Genomic DNA, 13,630 nt, shown 5'->3' with positions numbered 1-13,630 from the left:
AGTGTAACGATTTAATTAGAATATGGAACTGCACACAAATAAAAATTCTCCGAGTGTATGATCAAAATGTAAGGTGTGATCAATCAACGATCAAGAAAACTGAACTAATTACAATATCTGCCGGCTTGACTTAAAGTCAATTATTGATTCATTACATCACTTGTGATGAACCGAGTGAGCCATTCAAAAATCCCACCAAGAGGCCATCTCTTTCTTTTTTACCAACATGCGCAATGAAAAACATAAAAGCCGCGAGATTCAAAAATGACCAAGAACACGTGATCGTACCTCGTTAATTTCCCTACGTTGTTTTTTTTTTTCAATTTAAACAGTACCAGATTCGTTCCAACAGGGTTTGTGAACCACACAGAAGAGTGCAAATAAAATTACACAATTATAATCAGCTTTTTATTCAATGTTATAATCTTTGTAACTCTTTATAATTTACAATGTGCGGCAGGTACGCTATAGAAGGAGTGAGTGGCCTTGCATGGTCCGGTGGTCTGTGGCACCCTATCCAATCCTATCCAAAAAGTTTGATTCAGCGTTGTCTTGTGCTAAAATCCATTCACAAAATTCCTGTCTACAAACATTGCAAACACTGAACTTTTTGCACATGTTACGGATATACCTAATTGTTGCTCTTTAATATTCGCTAAACAAAATATTATGCTGACGTGCAAGTCTTGTAGAACTGGTACCTGGTTGATCTTCAACACTGCTCAAAATACCTTCCTCCACATTTGCAACACGACGATTTTGTATTTGGGATTTATAAGATCCATGGTCTCGGAGATGCTGAACTATTCTCACAATTGTAGATACGAATTTTCGGTATTCCATGATTAGAAAACTGCTCTTCTTTTTTTTATTCACGGTCAATTTTTTCTAAATGAAATGAAAAGTTTATTTTAATAAATACAAAGATGGTAAACGGGTCGTGAAAAATTAAAGAGGGGTAAAATGACAAAATCATTTTGAGAATTTGCAAAAATGTTACAATTATACAGTATGTCCCCGGATTGAGTTTACAAGAGGGAACAAATTTTTACACATATTTGATTTTACGCAAAAGCTTCAGAGGAGTAACATTTTTTGCTTCATCTGAAACCCCCCATTTCTGTCTTTTTCAACACAGAGGAAGACTTAACATTAAAATCAAAGAAAATGTAGAAAACACTTTTTTTTTTTTTTTTTGAAAAAATCAAATGATAATTGAATATAAAACTATTCTATTAACTATGCGCCGTTTTCTGTACATAATTCAACCCTGTATCGAAGTTTAAGCCTGTTACATAACTGTTGGGACATTTTTCATTAAATTTTGTCATTATGTGACAAAAACTGGTACAACATTGGATTAAATAAATTCTTTGTTCTAAAGAGAACATTTTGAAACAGTAATAAGTTGTTTGTCAAAAAACCAGGCCAGTTGTAAATTTATAACATAAAAATTAATTCTAAGTCCAAATTTAAAAAAAAAATTAATTTAAGAATACAGTGTATCAATACTGAGATTTTAATAACGGAAATGGGGGTTTCAGATGAAGCAAAAAATGTTATTCCTCTGAAGTTTTTACGTAAAATCAAAAATATATTTTTTTTTTTGTTCGACACTGTCAGAATTTGAGAATTTTCTCCTGTGTGAACAGATTTTGATAAATGTCACCACTTGTCAAAATGTCAAGCTAATTTTAAAGATTTTAAGCGATTTGGAGTCTCTAAGGGGCTCGTCGAACAAAAAAACGTTGTATTCAACTTGTTCGTGGGCCTTTAAAACTCTCGTTTCACTCGCGTTTTAAACTGGCCCACTCGTGCCAAAAAACCCCAATTTACACAAGAACTCGTCAAATAAACTACTATTTTCCTCTTGTAAACTCAATCCGGGGACATACTGTATATTACATCACTATAAACTTGATAGAAAAAGAAAATGTAATAGATGATCTACTGATACAAAAAAGATTAAATTTTCAGGGGACAGAGTTCAGAATAAGTACGAGTGATCATTTATTTTTTATAATTAGACTAGGCTATGATTTTTAAATTAGATTGGCAACATTGTGCAGATCCTCGCAATTGCCTCGCTGTGTAAAGTTAGAGGAGAGGATATGTATGTTGATGTTTAGGATTGTCTCGTATGTTCAATCGTTTTGACTTGTGATTTACAGCAAATGAAGCACTAGAAAATAATGCAGTTTTATTAACAATTATAACAAATGTTCAAAGTGTTCTACGCCGACTTCGATTTAACCGGAAAATTAGGGAATCCAGTTCAAAAATCTTCTACGCAAGCTTGTATGGGATACTTTCTACCATTCAGAGTCCTTAAAATAAATCTCCTGAAGAAAAAAAATAATGTTTTAAAGTATCGCGCGTTCAAATGAAATCCTGGGCTGGGAAGGCGTTGGAAACCGTCAATTGTTGTGCTTTTTTAAAGCGTAGATTAATTGGAGCATATTGACAGCTAACCTAAAATTTAGAGACAAAAAAATCTTTCTTTTTTTCCTTTCTTTTGCAATCTTTTACATTAAAAATGGAATAACTTAACAATTCCTATTCTCACATGTTCAATTATGTCCCAATTAAACATAAACAAATGTCATTCTTGTCAAACGGTGAACGGCGGGAAATTCAAACTTTACACTGTTCTAAACGGTTTAATTTTTCCAAGGCCTACTCAGCCCAGGATTTCATTTGAACGCGCAATATTTAAACATTATAAAGCGTCACTTTGACAATTTAAATGAAGCTGTTAACAGTAAATGTTGCCAATTTAAAAATTAAAAGATCTAATTATAAATTTAAATGATCGCACGGTATGTATGGGCATGGGCATGGGGTGATCAAGAAGAACTGTTTGGGTTCGCAATACAATTAAGAACATTTTTTTATTCGGCTATTTGCAACACTGCAACCGGATATGTTTTGTGGGTTAATTTGACAGATATCTGTCGTAACATTATCAGCGATAAAATGGTACGTTATGTGAGTAAAAATTAACTGCAATAAGAAATTAAATTTGAAACACAGAACAATTATTTTCAGTGTCAAGCCGTCAGCAACTGAAAGTTGTACCATTTAAAAATAAAATTCATTATTACCAACTAAAACAGTCCTTCTTGATTACCATGATTATGTTTGAATTTTTGAAATTATGTGATCAAGTACCTACTCTGATCGACAAACTCCCATTGGATATATTTTTGGTAAAGAACAATAAATGACTAGATTTAATTTTTTGATTATTTATTATTATGAACGGTATTACAGAATATTCAATTAAATTTTGTGTAAAATTTTTAATAAATTGATGAGGCTGGGCATGAGGTAGTCCGTGTGGAAACTCCAAGAACATTTTCATTACCGAACAAGGAAAAAATAAAGGTTGTTTTCGATCAATAAAAAATAACTTTTTATTTGAAAATTTTCCCATTATATGATTTATAAAAAATAAATAACACTGAAACGAATACATTTATTGCAGTTCTCTACGTTTAAGGGCTACTAAATCAGGTCACTGCAGGTAGCCCCCTAAAATCTTTTCAGTGATTCGCTTCTAAAAGATTGTGGTTTTAGATCAACCGAAAAATATTCAACTACTAAACGGTAGATGGCGATAATTTTTTAAATCCTTTTGAAATTTACTTGAAAGATTTTAACACATCTCTTATTTATCAAAAAATAAATTAAAAAGAAATAGGTGAACACATAACATTATTAAAGAAAGAAGTTTTTTTTTTGACATCTACAAAATATACTTGTAATAAAACTAGGTACTACTGCGGCCAAAAAATTTCGTCCACCCTTTTCCTGTCATTTCACAAAAATTGGGTGTAGTTTAACCTTTCTTGTCACCCTGTCACCCATAAGAACATAGACACAATTTGATTGATACATGGCAACATGTGAAGTGAGGTTATTCGTTCCTAAAGGCTGCTTTACAGCATACGTGAGTGGAATGACAGTTGTGGGCGAAATTTTTTGTCCGCCACTGTACAGTCGATGGACAAATAAAACTGGGAGAAAAATGACAATCACATAAATTCAAATTTTACAAATTATCATCGTTTAATTACGGCTTTATCACAAATAGGTTAACTTTGGTATCACATATTATATAGACACTGACAAATATATTAACAATTCAATAGTCTGATATACACAGATTAAATTTTAAGTTTAATAACTAGATTAATTTAACAACGTCTTTTAGAAGTAGCAGAAACATTTATAATTCTGTAATGAAATCTTACAATTTACAAACATTCATTGAAGCACGACTGTTCTCTAAGAGAATTTCTGTATCCCCCAATAGGTATCCAACGAGCATTTTATAAAAAAGTTAAATTTTGTAAGAAAGTACATTTCTGTTCTGTTGTTATTTAACATGTTTAGAATCCAGTAAAAAACAAACATTATCTAGTAATTACACCTTGCGATTATCAGTCAAAATGGATATTTTTGGTTTGGATTAAATTAACTTTTTAAATTTAGTTGGGTACAAAAATATCATTTTCGCACAATCGTGTTGTTATAGCTAGTTACCATTGACACAATCTAAAAGTTGAACTTACAGCCTTAACGCTGTAAGTAAATAACTAGATATGTATAAATATTTATTTATAATAAATGCCGCGTTGGCTGGTATGAAATAAATGTTCTCCATTCGAAGCGACATCTACTTGGATGGAATAGACTACAAATATAATATTCTAATTGAAATTTGTCAATTTATCGCTTACCTAAATACAGAATTAATTAATATCTACCTACCCACCTGCCAGTTTTAATTACCTAATTAAATCCAATTATAATTCCAGTTGTATATTTTTATTTCAATGCCTTTATCTATGTACTCATCATAAAATATCAAACTTCTGTCATTCTACACATCTAAAATAAAATATGAAATATAAATTGTTAAAAAGTTAGTAGTTATCTTTTGTTATCTTTTGAGTGAGTGGACAGTTTACTGGAGTTCGATGCAAAACTCTACGTAAAATTCGAATAATTTTAGTAAAAGATCTCCGGAAGAAATCAATAATGAAGGCACGCAGCGTGACACGTTTTGTGTTAATATTCAATAACTTGGGTCATATTTGTCGAACGGTAGCCAGACATCAACAATGGATGAAAAATTGTATGAAAAGAGCGTTAAGTCCTGATTAATGTGTTCGGCGTGAAGTGTTGCATAACTGCGACTGCAGCCCGAACAAACTTACTATGAAGCGATTGGTTTGTTAGTTTATTAATAAAAAGTAGGGTGGGGATTAGCCGGCAAGTTTGCACGTTGTTCAAATTCGTTAAGTACACGTGACATTCGCCATTCAGCTGAAAGCAAGACAGCTGGAGTCCTGATAGCACGCCGAGGAGGGGATAGAAGAGGCGGAGCCACGGCCCTTACACAACTCCTGCCTGAGCGCAACAGTGTCGTAACTCCAGTTCCGACTGAAGTTTGGTTGGGAGTGGATGTGTCTGCTCTCGACTGCCTGGTCGTACGGTCGTGTTTACAGCGGTGGTCGTTAGTGATGATTTAACGAATATTTTCAAAGTAGCGGACAATGTGTTTGGACAAGGTGGTCGTAATGTATTCTGTGGTACTGCCAGTGTTGCTCAGTGTAGTACTAGTGAAATCTCGGTCGTTAACCAGCATCGAGACAATTCCACGCGGTTGCGAGTGGCAAATGCAACCGGTCGAAAACAACGACAGCAGGGAAGAGCCAGTGTTGTCCTGCAGGATTAGGACTATTAACAGTGCCGGTGCCCTTCTGGGCAACCTCAGTCAGACTCAGATCGACCGCGTGACAGTTCTCAGGTTGGAATGCAGCGACGTGTTGTTCTTCGAGAGTTCGCTGGAGGCGAGCAACAAACACGGAAGTTTCCTGAACAGCCTGCGATGGCTCAAGGAGTTGAAACTCGAGTTCTGCAAGATCAGGAACATCCCAGCGGGAGTTCTCAAGTCGCTCCGTCAGCTCCGCGTCTTCTCGCTGCGTTCGCACAACTCCGACTGGTCGTCGATGACTTTGGAGTTGCACCCGGAGAGTTTCCTCGGCATGAGTGAGTTGCGCAGTCTGGATTTGGGAGACAACAATATCTGGAGCACGCCGCCGGAATTGTTTTGTCCGTTGTACAGCCTGACGCATCTGAATCTGACCCTGAACAAGCTGCAGAATCTGTCGGCCCTCGGCTTTTCCGACTGGGGGAACGGGCCCCTGGCCCCGGGCAGGGCCTGCGTCAGCGGCCTGGAAGTGCTCGACCTGTCGCACAACGACATCATCGCCCTCCCCGACAACGGATTATCCGGATTGAGATCGCTGGAGGAGCTGCACTTGCAAGATAACGCCATTTCGACTCTGGGCGATCGCGCCCTCGTCGGCTTGACGAGCCTCAACACGCTCAACCTCTCCAGCAACTGTCTCGTCGCCCTCCCGCCGGAGCTGTTCCAATCGTCGAGAGACCTCAAACACCTCTACCTCCACAACAACTCGCTGAGCGTGCTGGCCCCGGGACTCCTCGAGGGGCTGGACCAGCTGACGGTGCTCGACTTGTCCCTCAACGAACTGTCGAGCCACTGGGTCAACCGCGACACCTTCTCCGGCCTGGTCCGGCTTGTCGTCCTCAACCTGGCCCACAACGAACTGTCGCGCATCGACGCCAACGTTTTCCACGACCTCTACACCCTCCAGATCTTGAACCTCGAGCACAACAAGATAGACTTCCTCGCCGACGGCGCCTTCGCCGAGCTGAAAAACCTCCACGCTCTCACCCTCACCCACAACTACATCGCCAGAATCGAAGCCTACCACTTTTCCGGTATGTATGCCCTCAATCAGCTCCTCCTCGACTCCAATAAAATCGAGTACCTCCACCCGCAAACTTTCGAGAACGTGACCAACTTGCAAGACTTGGGCTTGAACGGGAACAGATTGGGGGGCGTCCCGGTCGGTATCGGCAAGTTGCGCTTCCTCAAAACTCTTGATCTGGGCAAAAATCATATCGAAATTGTCAATAACTCGTCGTTCGAGGGGTTGGACTCGTTGTACGGACTCAGACTCGTCGACAATCACATCGTCAACATCTCGAGAGACGCTTTCTCTACGTTGCCCTCGCTGCAGGTCTTGAACTTGGCATCCAACAAAATTAAGTACGTCGAACAGAGTGCTTTTGCTAGTAATCCGACCTTGAAGGCCATTAGACTGGACGCCAACGAGTTGTCCGATATAAGTGGCGTGTTCACCAATTTACAGAGTTTGGTTTGGTTGAACGTTTCGTCGAATAAGCTGCTCTGGTTCGACTTCAGCCATTTGCCCTCGAGCCTCGAATGGCTCGACATGCACGATAATAAAATAACCGAACTGGGAAACTATTATGACGTCAGAAACACGCTCAAGATTAAAATGCTCGACGTTAGTTTCAACTCGATAACTGAGATCCACGAGAACTGCATCCCAGACAGCGTCGAGACGCTCTTCTTGAACAACAACCAAATCACGAGCGTCCATCCTAACTCGTTCGTGAAAAAATTCAACCTGGAGAAAGTGGTCTTGTACGGGAACGACATCAAGTACCTCGACCTCGCCGCTCTCAGCCTCAGCCCGGTCACAGACGACAAAGATCTGCCTCAGTTCTACATCGGAGGCAACCCTTTCTACTGCGACTGCCGGATGGAGTGGCTCTTGCGAATCAATCATCTGAGCAACTTGCGCCAATACCCGCAGGTCTTGGATCTGGACAGCGTGTACTGCGAGTTGACCCATTCCAGAGGCTCTCCGCCGCAGCCGCTGCTCTCTCTGAAGCCGTCCCAGTTCTTGTGCCCCTACGAGACCCACTGCTTCGCTTTGTGCCACTGTTGCGACTTCGACGCCTGCGACTGCGAGATGACATGTCCCACGAATTGCACGTGTTATCACGACCACACGTGGTCCAGTAACGTGGTGGATTGCAGCAACGCCGGCTACACTAATGTCCCCGAGAAGATACCGATGGACGCCACTGAAATCTACCTCGACGGTAACAACTTGGGGGAGCTCGGCAGTCACGTGTTTATCGGCAAGAAGAAACTGGAAGTGTTGTTTTTGAACAACAGCAACGTCAGAGCGGTGCATAACAGGACGTTTAATGGCGTCAAGTCGCTCAAGGTTTTGCACATGGAAAATAATAAGTTGGAGGAGTTGCGCGGGTTCGAGTTCGATCAGCTGGAGAAGTTGAATGAATTGTATTTGGACCACAACAGGATTTCCTACGTTAGCAATCAAACGTTCAAGAACATGCACGAGCTGGAGGTGCTCAAGCTCGACGAGAACAAGATCGTCGACTTCATCCCCCACTGGGAAGTTTCCGAGCCTGGTGCGGTTCCGCGCGTGACTCTCGACGGCAACAAGTGGTCGTGCGACTGCAATTCGTTAGGGCGTCTCGAGATCTGGATCCGGGAAACCGGAGGCGATCCCTCTCGACTGTTTTGCGTTGACCGGGACGATTCCGAAACCGTCGCCGACGTGATCACCCGCTGTGATAACAAAGACAACGCCATCGCCACGTCGGTCATCCAACGGGAAGTGGTCAAGAACAACCCGCTCCTAGGGGGCAGCTACGTGCCCCTGCTGGCGGCGGCACTCGTCGCCGTCATCGTCTTCTGCCTTCTCGCCGCCGTCATCTTCGTGTTCCGACAAGATGTGCGCCTCTGGGCTCACTCCAAGTACGGCATTCGGATCTTTCAAGACGCCGCCACCGCCCACGACAACAAAGACGAGCGGGATCGGCTCTACGACTGCTACATGGTGTACAGTCACAAGGACGAGGAACTGGCCGCCAGGATAATTGCCCCAGAACTCGAGCAGCTCGGACACACCCTATGCCTTCATAACAGGTAAGATCTTCAGACCTGCTCGTTTTAACTGTCCAGGCACAAATTTATTTCGGGGTGATAAACACACCGATTTTATTATTTATTTCCGGAATGCAATCAATAGAGTCTGGACAGGGCCGGCTTTAGCCGCACCGAAATAAAATGCACCGCATTATTTATTCAATTTCGCTTGTTTATCTTGCAAACATGTTACAAGTTATAAAACAAACTAAACTATTTATTATTCATAAGGTGTTCTAGGGAAACAAAAAAAAAAGTCAAAACAGAAAACGTGTTCATTGTTTTTTTTTCGAAACCAAAAACTATTGACGGAAAGAATTTTTCACAGATCAATTATGAAACTTGTGAGAAGAAATAAAAAAAAAAATGAGCGGAAAAAATGCCTATTCTCAAAAAACATTTGTGTCCATTTATGCAAAAATCTATGACAAGTATGTTACCACGGTTTTTGATTCTTTCGTAAGTTTTTTAATAAAATATTTCAGCTTTTTGTGTGATCTATCCATGGTTAATTTTATAATTTTTTAATTAATGTCAGAAACGTAACTTTAAATTGGGGGCTTGCCGTAAGGTTTCTGACGGGGCCTTCGTCATTTAAGAAACGACATAAATATATAATATAATGCAGTAAATAAAAGGGGTGACAAAAAGTTTCACAAACGTTAGGTAACACAAATGTAAAAATTTTCCCTACGCACTTTATCATTTGCCGCACTTGTGCCATTGTGGTACGCACGTAATTTTTCATTAGTCTATCTTGAAAATAATTTCTCAACACTTGCTGCAATTACTAGCCCTGGGTGAGGAAGAAGGAAGAAGAAAATTGAATGAATTTCAGCAAACCTTTTAAGCATACCTACCTCAGAGTTTGTTATTGTTAATATTAATTCTCTTAACTTTCCCATTATTTTCAATTAAAGTGCCTCAAGTTGAAAAATTGTTTTTAAAAAACTAGTTGTAAAGAAACTTGTCCTTTTATCTTATCTTATCTTTTTTTAAATATTTTTTTGCATTTTATCGGCCCTTTTCATGAGTTCCAAATAATTTAACTTACGCAATGAGCTATTTTCATATTTGTTGCTGAGTTTGTGGTTTCTAATATATTTTTCACAAGAAATAATATCAAAACATTTTTTTTCATCCTCAAAATAGATTTCTGTAATAAAATTAAACGGAAAGGCAATTCCCTTCTATTTGTTGTAATCTGAATTTGGGGGAAGTACATATTTAGGTAGCTCTAATAATTCATAGATATTTATTTTCTTCTACAAAAAAAGAGCAACAAGATTTTTTTAAACTTTTCTGATTTTAAATTTGAAAATTTTTATTTCCGGGTGGCGAAATCCTAATACTCCGTCTGTTATTGCGGGCTCTAGGAGCTCGTAATTACGTCCCTGTTCAGTATTGCTGTCATATTTTTTTCATTTCTCATTTATGTATCTAACATTTACAGTTTTTCTCTCTTCTAGCTTAAATGTCGGTTTTTGACGACTAACATTAAGAAATTGTCAAAAAAAAACTTAATAATTTTAATTGAAATTCTGTTGTAATTTAGAATACGCAAAATCAAAAAACACAGTTATTAAAATCTTAGTTCAACGAAATTTGAAAGCGCTTTTCTAAAAAAACCCTAAGCTAACCGGAAGTGCCTTTTGCAGAGACTTGGCACTGCACGGCGGCGCCTCCTACCTCGCCGACGCCATGGTGGGCGCATCGGACGCGTCGCGCCGCGTCATCTTCGTGGTGTCGCCGGCGCTCATCTGCAACGAATGGTCGAGGCCGGAGTTCCGGGCAGCGCTCCAGGCCGCCCTGCGCACGGCTCACCGCCACAAGCTGGTGTGCGTGTTGAGCGGCGACCCCCTCGAGCCCATGGACCCCGAGTTGCGGGCTCTGCTGCGCGCCTGCACCGTGACCCGGTGGGGCGAGCGCCGTTTCTGGGAGAAATTGCGTTACGCCATGCCGGACGTAGCGAGCAGCAACCGGTCGAGGCGCAGCAAGAAGCATCATCAGCCGGAAATCCGGTGCAAGGTCAGCGCGAGATACACGGCGGCGCCGACGGCGCCCGACTCCTGGTACAAGTACTCGGCGATGCCGGGGGTGCACGCCGCCGCCCTCACGCCCACACCCACGCAGAGCACCTACGTCTCGGGGGAGTCGGCCCGCAGCACCGAGGACGAGGCCGGCTCCAGCGCCAGCAGCCAGCACTACGGCTCGGAGCAGCTCAACCACAGCTACGTCTCCATCGACGGCCGGCCCCCGCAGTACACCCAGTACCCCATGTGCAGGCCCGAGGTGCCACACCATCTCTACTCCACCATACCCGACACCCAACCCCAATCCAGGACTTACTTTGTGTGAATGTAAGTTGATTTTTTTAAAGGCTGTTTTACTTATAACGAATAGGATTAAATGACGTATAAAGCAATTTGTAGGGAATTTTTTCATAAATACATTATTCAAATGTCACTAGTTCATAATTACGATGTAATGATGTCTAAATTATTCATGTAAATATTGTGTAAATATGCGAAAACGATATTTATTTATATTGTACGTGTAGTACTACTTACTGAACGCTTATTAGTCACTACTTTAAGTATTTGTAAATAAGTCTAGTTTATAATACTTATCCATATTTAAGTAAAGACTGTTAAATATGTACATTATTCTTTGAAACTATTAAAACATTTTTATAGAGAAATTAGCTTCTTCGTTTGCTCCCTTTCAAAGTTTACACAACTAAACTTCTTCAACTGAAGAAAAAATATTTTTTTCCTTGTTGCTTTACAAAAATTCACCAAGATTTGATTGGTGATAGCCGAAATATTTTTCAGCATTACATTTTTTAACTGTTACGTTTTAGCACATTTTTTCCGCTTTAGATGACGCCTTTCGATATGAACATAAATATTTCTAACACGCTCCGAGAAGTTTAATTCCTTTTAATTTCTGGAGCAGCTGGTGGGCTAGGTCAGTTTTATTTCAATAACTGAAACTGGAGCATTCGTATTTTAAGTACATACTGTGATCTAAGGTTAACTGAACAATTGAAATAATTTATTATTCTATTTATAGCGTGTATCGTTGGCTTAACAGATAAAAGCAATTAGCATACCAGGGCCTATGAAAGCTAAATTAGCGGTTTAATGAAAATTCCAATCAATTTCAAAACATCTGAACTATTTTTACTTATCTGTTTAAAAGATTTTACATTTTATAAATATTTATTCTAGTCTGATTGGAAGAGATAAATTCGGTGTTTTTAGCGATAATTTTAATGATGGCAGTTAAATTAAAATTATGGAAATGTTAAAGTGGTATTTATTTATCGTTTAACGCCATCAAAATCACCGAAAGGCGACAGGGACGTTATACTCAAAATACTCTCAGCGAAAAATTTGTTCGGAGAAAAAGAAAAAGATCACTCGTGCCTTGGTGTTTGATGACATATTGAGAACGCCCTAATAGTTATTTGTATATCAAGGCCGCGAAATCTTCTTTAACGTACCGAGAGAAAAATTGTCGCCGAGGCCGTTGCCGGCCGAGGCAGCACAATCTCCAGGATGTTAAAATTTACTTCACTGTCAATAAATACTTCGGCTTACATGTCACTATGGAAATGACATAAATAAAACAATTCATTTTGTAAATAATCGTAAAAATGTCGAGAATTGAGTGATAGCGATGTTTCTTCAGTTTCGTGTATTCCTACAGAGTATTACATGGACACTCTGATTTGTATCAAATATGTATTAAAATTACGTTTACTTTAACGGCCGCGAAATTGGATTTCGCGGCCTGTTTTAGATCGCGAAGTGCCTCGTTTCACGTACGGTTGCGCAAAAAAATCATTAGAGGTCTAGATAGAGGCCGAAAACATTTTTGTTCAGCGTCGGTTTTTTCCAGTTTCACTGATGAGTAAGTGTTGCTGTCGACCAACACAAGTTTTTTGAAGAATAGCTTCCTACGGTTATCCAATTACCGTATTCGTGGGGTTTCGAGTTTTGAACGTCAAATAGAATATAATGTGCAGCTAAAAAAATCTTGCAGGTACACAGTGATGCAGTAACTGTTCCGGTAATTTTGTCTCGCAACCGAGATACAAAAGACATTTAAAACCCCATTGATAAAAATCAAGGACGACCTCAGCACACTATTAAGCATAAATGCGTTAAGCCCTGCCACACAGGTAGAACTACCTGTTCTTAATACGCACCCCAAAAGCGAGAAATTTCTCATTTGAATCATTGGGGAAAAGAAAAGTCATTCTGGCGGAGGCTGGATGGTGAGATATAAATAATGGTTGGGGTGTTTCGCGTCGAAATCGCTAAAAAGTGCTGATAATTTTCGGTAATAATCGAACTTACCGCCACCTATAAATAATCCTGTCAGATTCCATTAAACGGCGTTTATCCGAGATGATGCAGATTTAAGTTTGGGTGGCCAGGTCTGTAAATAGACTTAATCTCGTGATTAATAGACCAGCGTTTGAAAGTTGTTTTTTATGGATTAGCTGAGACATGGAAACGCATAAATAATAAACAGCGGCTATTTTTTCACCATATAATCTATAAATCAGCGATCTCCGAAGACGATTATTACGTGTTTTTATCTCCGATGTGAAATAATTACAATTTCGATTTGTGGTGCGTTTGTTGCCCGAGGACAACAACTTTTCCAGCGACGAACAAATACGGCGGATCCGTTTCCTTCTCGTGCCGAGGAAATCGTGGATTTACCGGTTGCACCATCCCGGACTGG

At 39.9% G+C, this 13,630-nt stretch overlaps 1 protein-coding gene across 1 annotated transcript; it reads left to right on the top strand.

The window, feature by feature from the left end:
- Nucleotides 1–5,410: 5,410 nt before the first annotated feature.
- Nucleotides 5,411–11,570, top strand: LOC138135575 (toll-like receptor 6). Its single transcript, XM_069054332.1, has 2 exons — nucleotides 5,411–8,869; nucleotides 10,528–11,570. Exons 1-2 carry the CDS (start codon nucleotides 5,565–5,567, stop codon nucleotides 11,225–11,227), a joined length of 4,005 nt encoding a protein of 1,334 aa, XP_068910433.1. The 5' UTR covers nucleotides 5,411–5,564; the 3' UTR covers nucleotides 11,228–11,570.
- The last annotated feature ends 2,060 nt before the right edge of the window (nucleotides 11,571–13,630 follow it).

The sequence above is a fragment of the Tenebrio molitor genome, chromosome 7 (assembly GCF_963966145.1).
Source record: "Tenebrio molitor chromosome 7, icTenMoli1.1, whole genome shotgun sequence".
Lineage (NCBI taxonomy): Eukaryota > Metazoa > Arthropoda > Insecta > Coleoptera > Tenebrionidae > Tenebrio > Tenebrio molitor.
Note: the sequence above shows the minus strand (reverse complement) of the source record. Positions and strands in the feature narration are given on the sequence as shown.

Bases quoted from the DNA above. Each gene is read 5' to 3' on its own strand.
- LOC138135575 (XM_069054332.1), top strand. From the start codon at position 5,565: ATGTGTTTGGACAAGGTGGTCGTAATGTATTCTGTGGTACTGCCAGTG. The intron at 8,870-10,527 runs GTAAGATCTTCA...TGCCTTTTGCAG, and splicing joins ACCCTATGCCTTCATAACAG to AGACTTGGCACTGCACGGCG.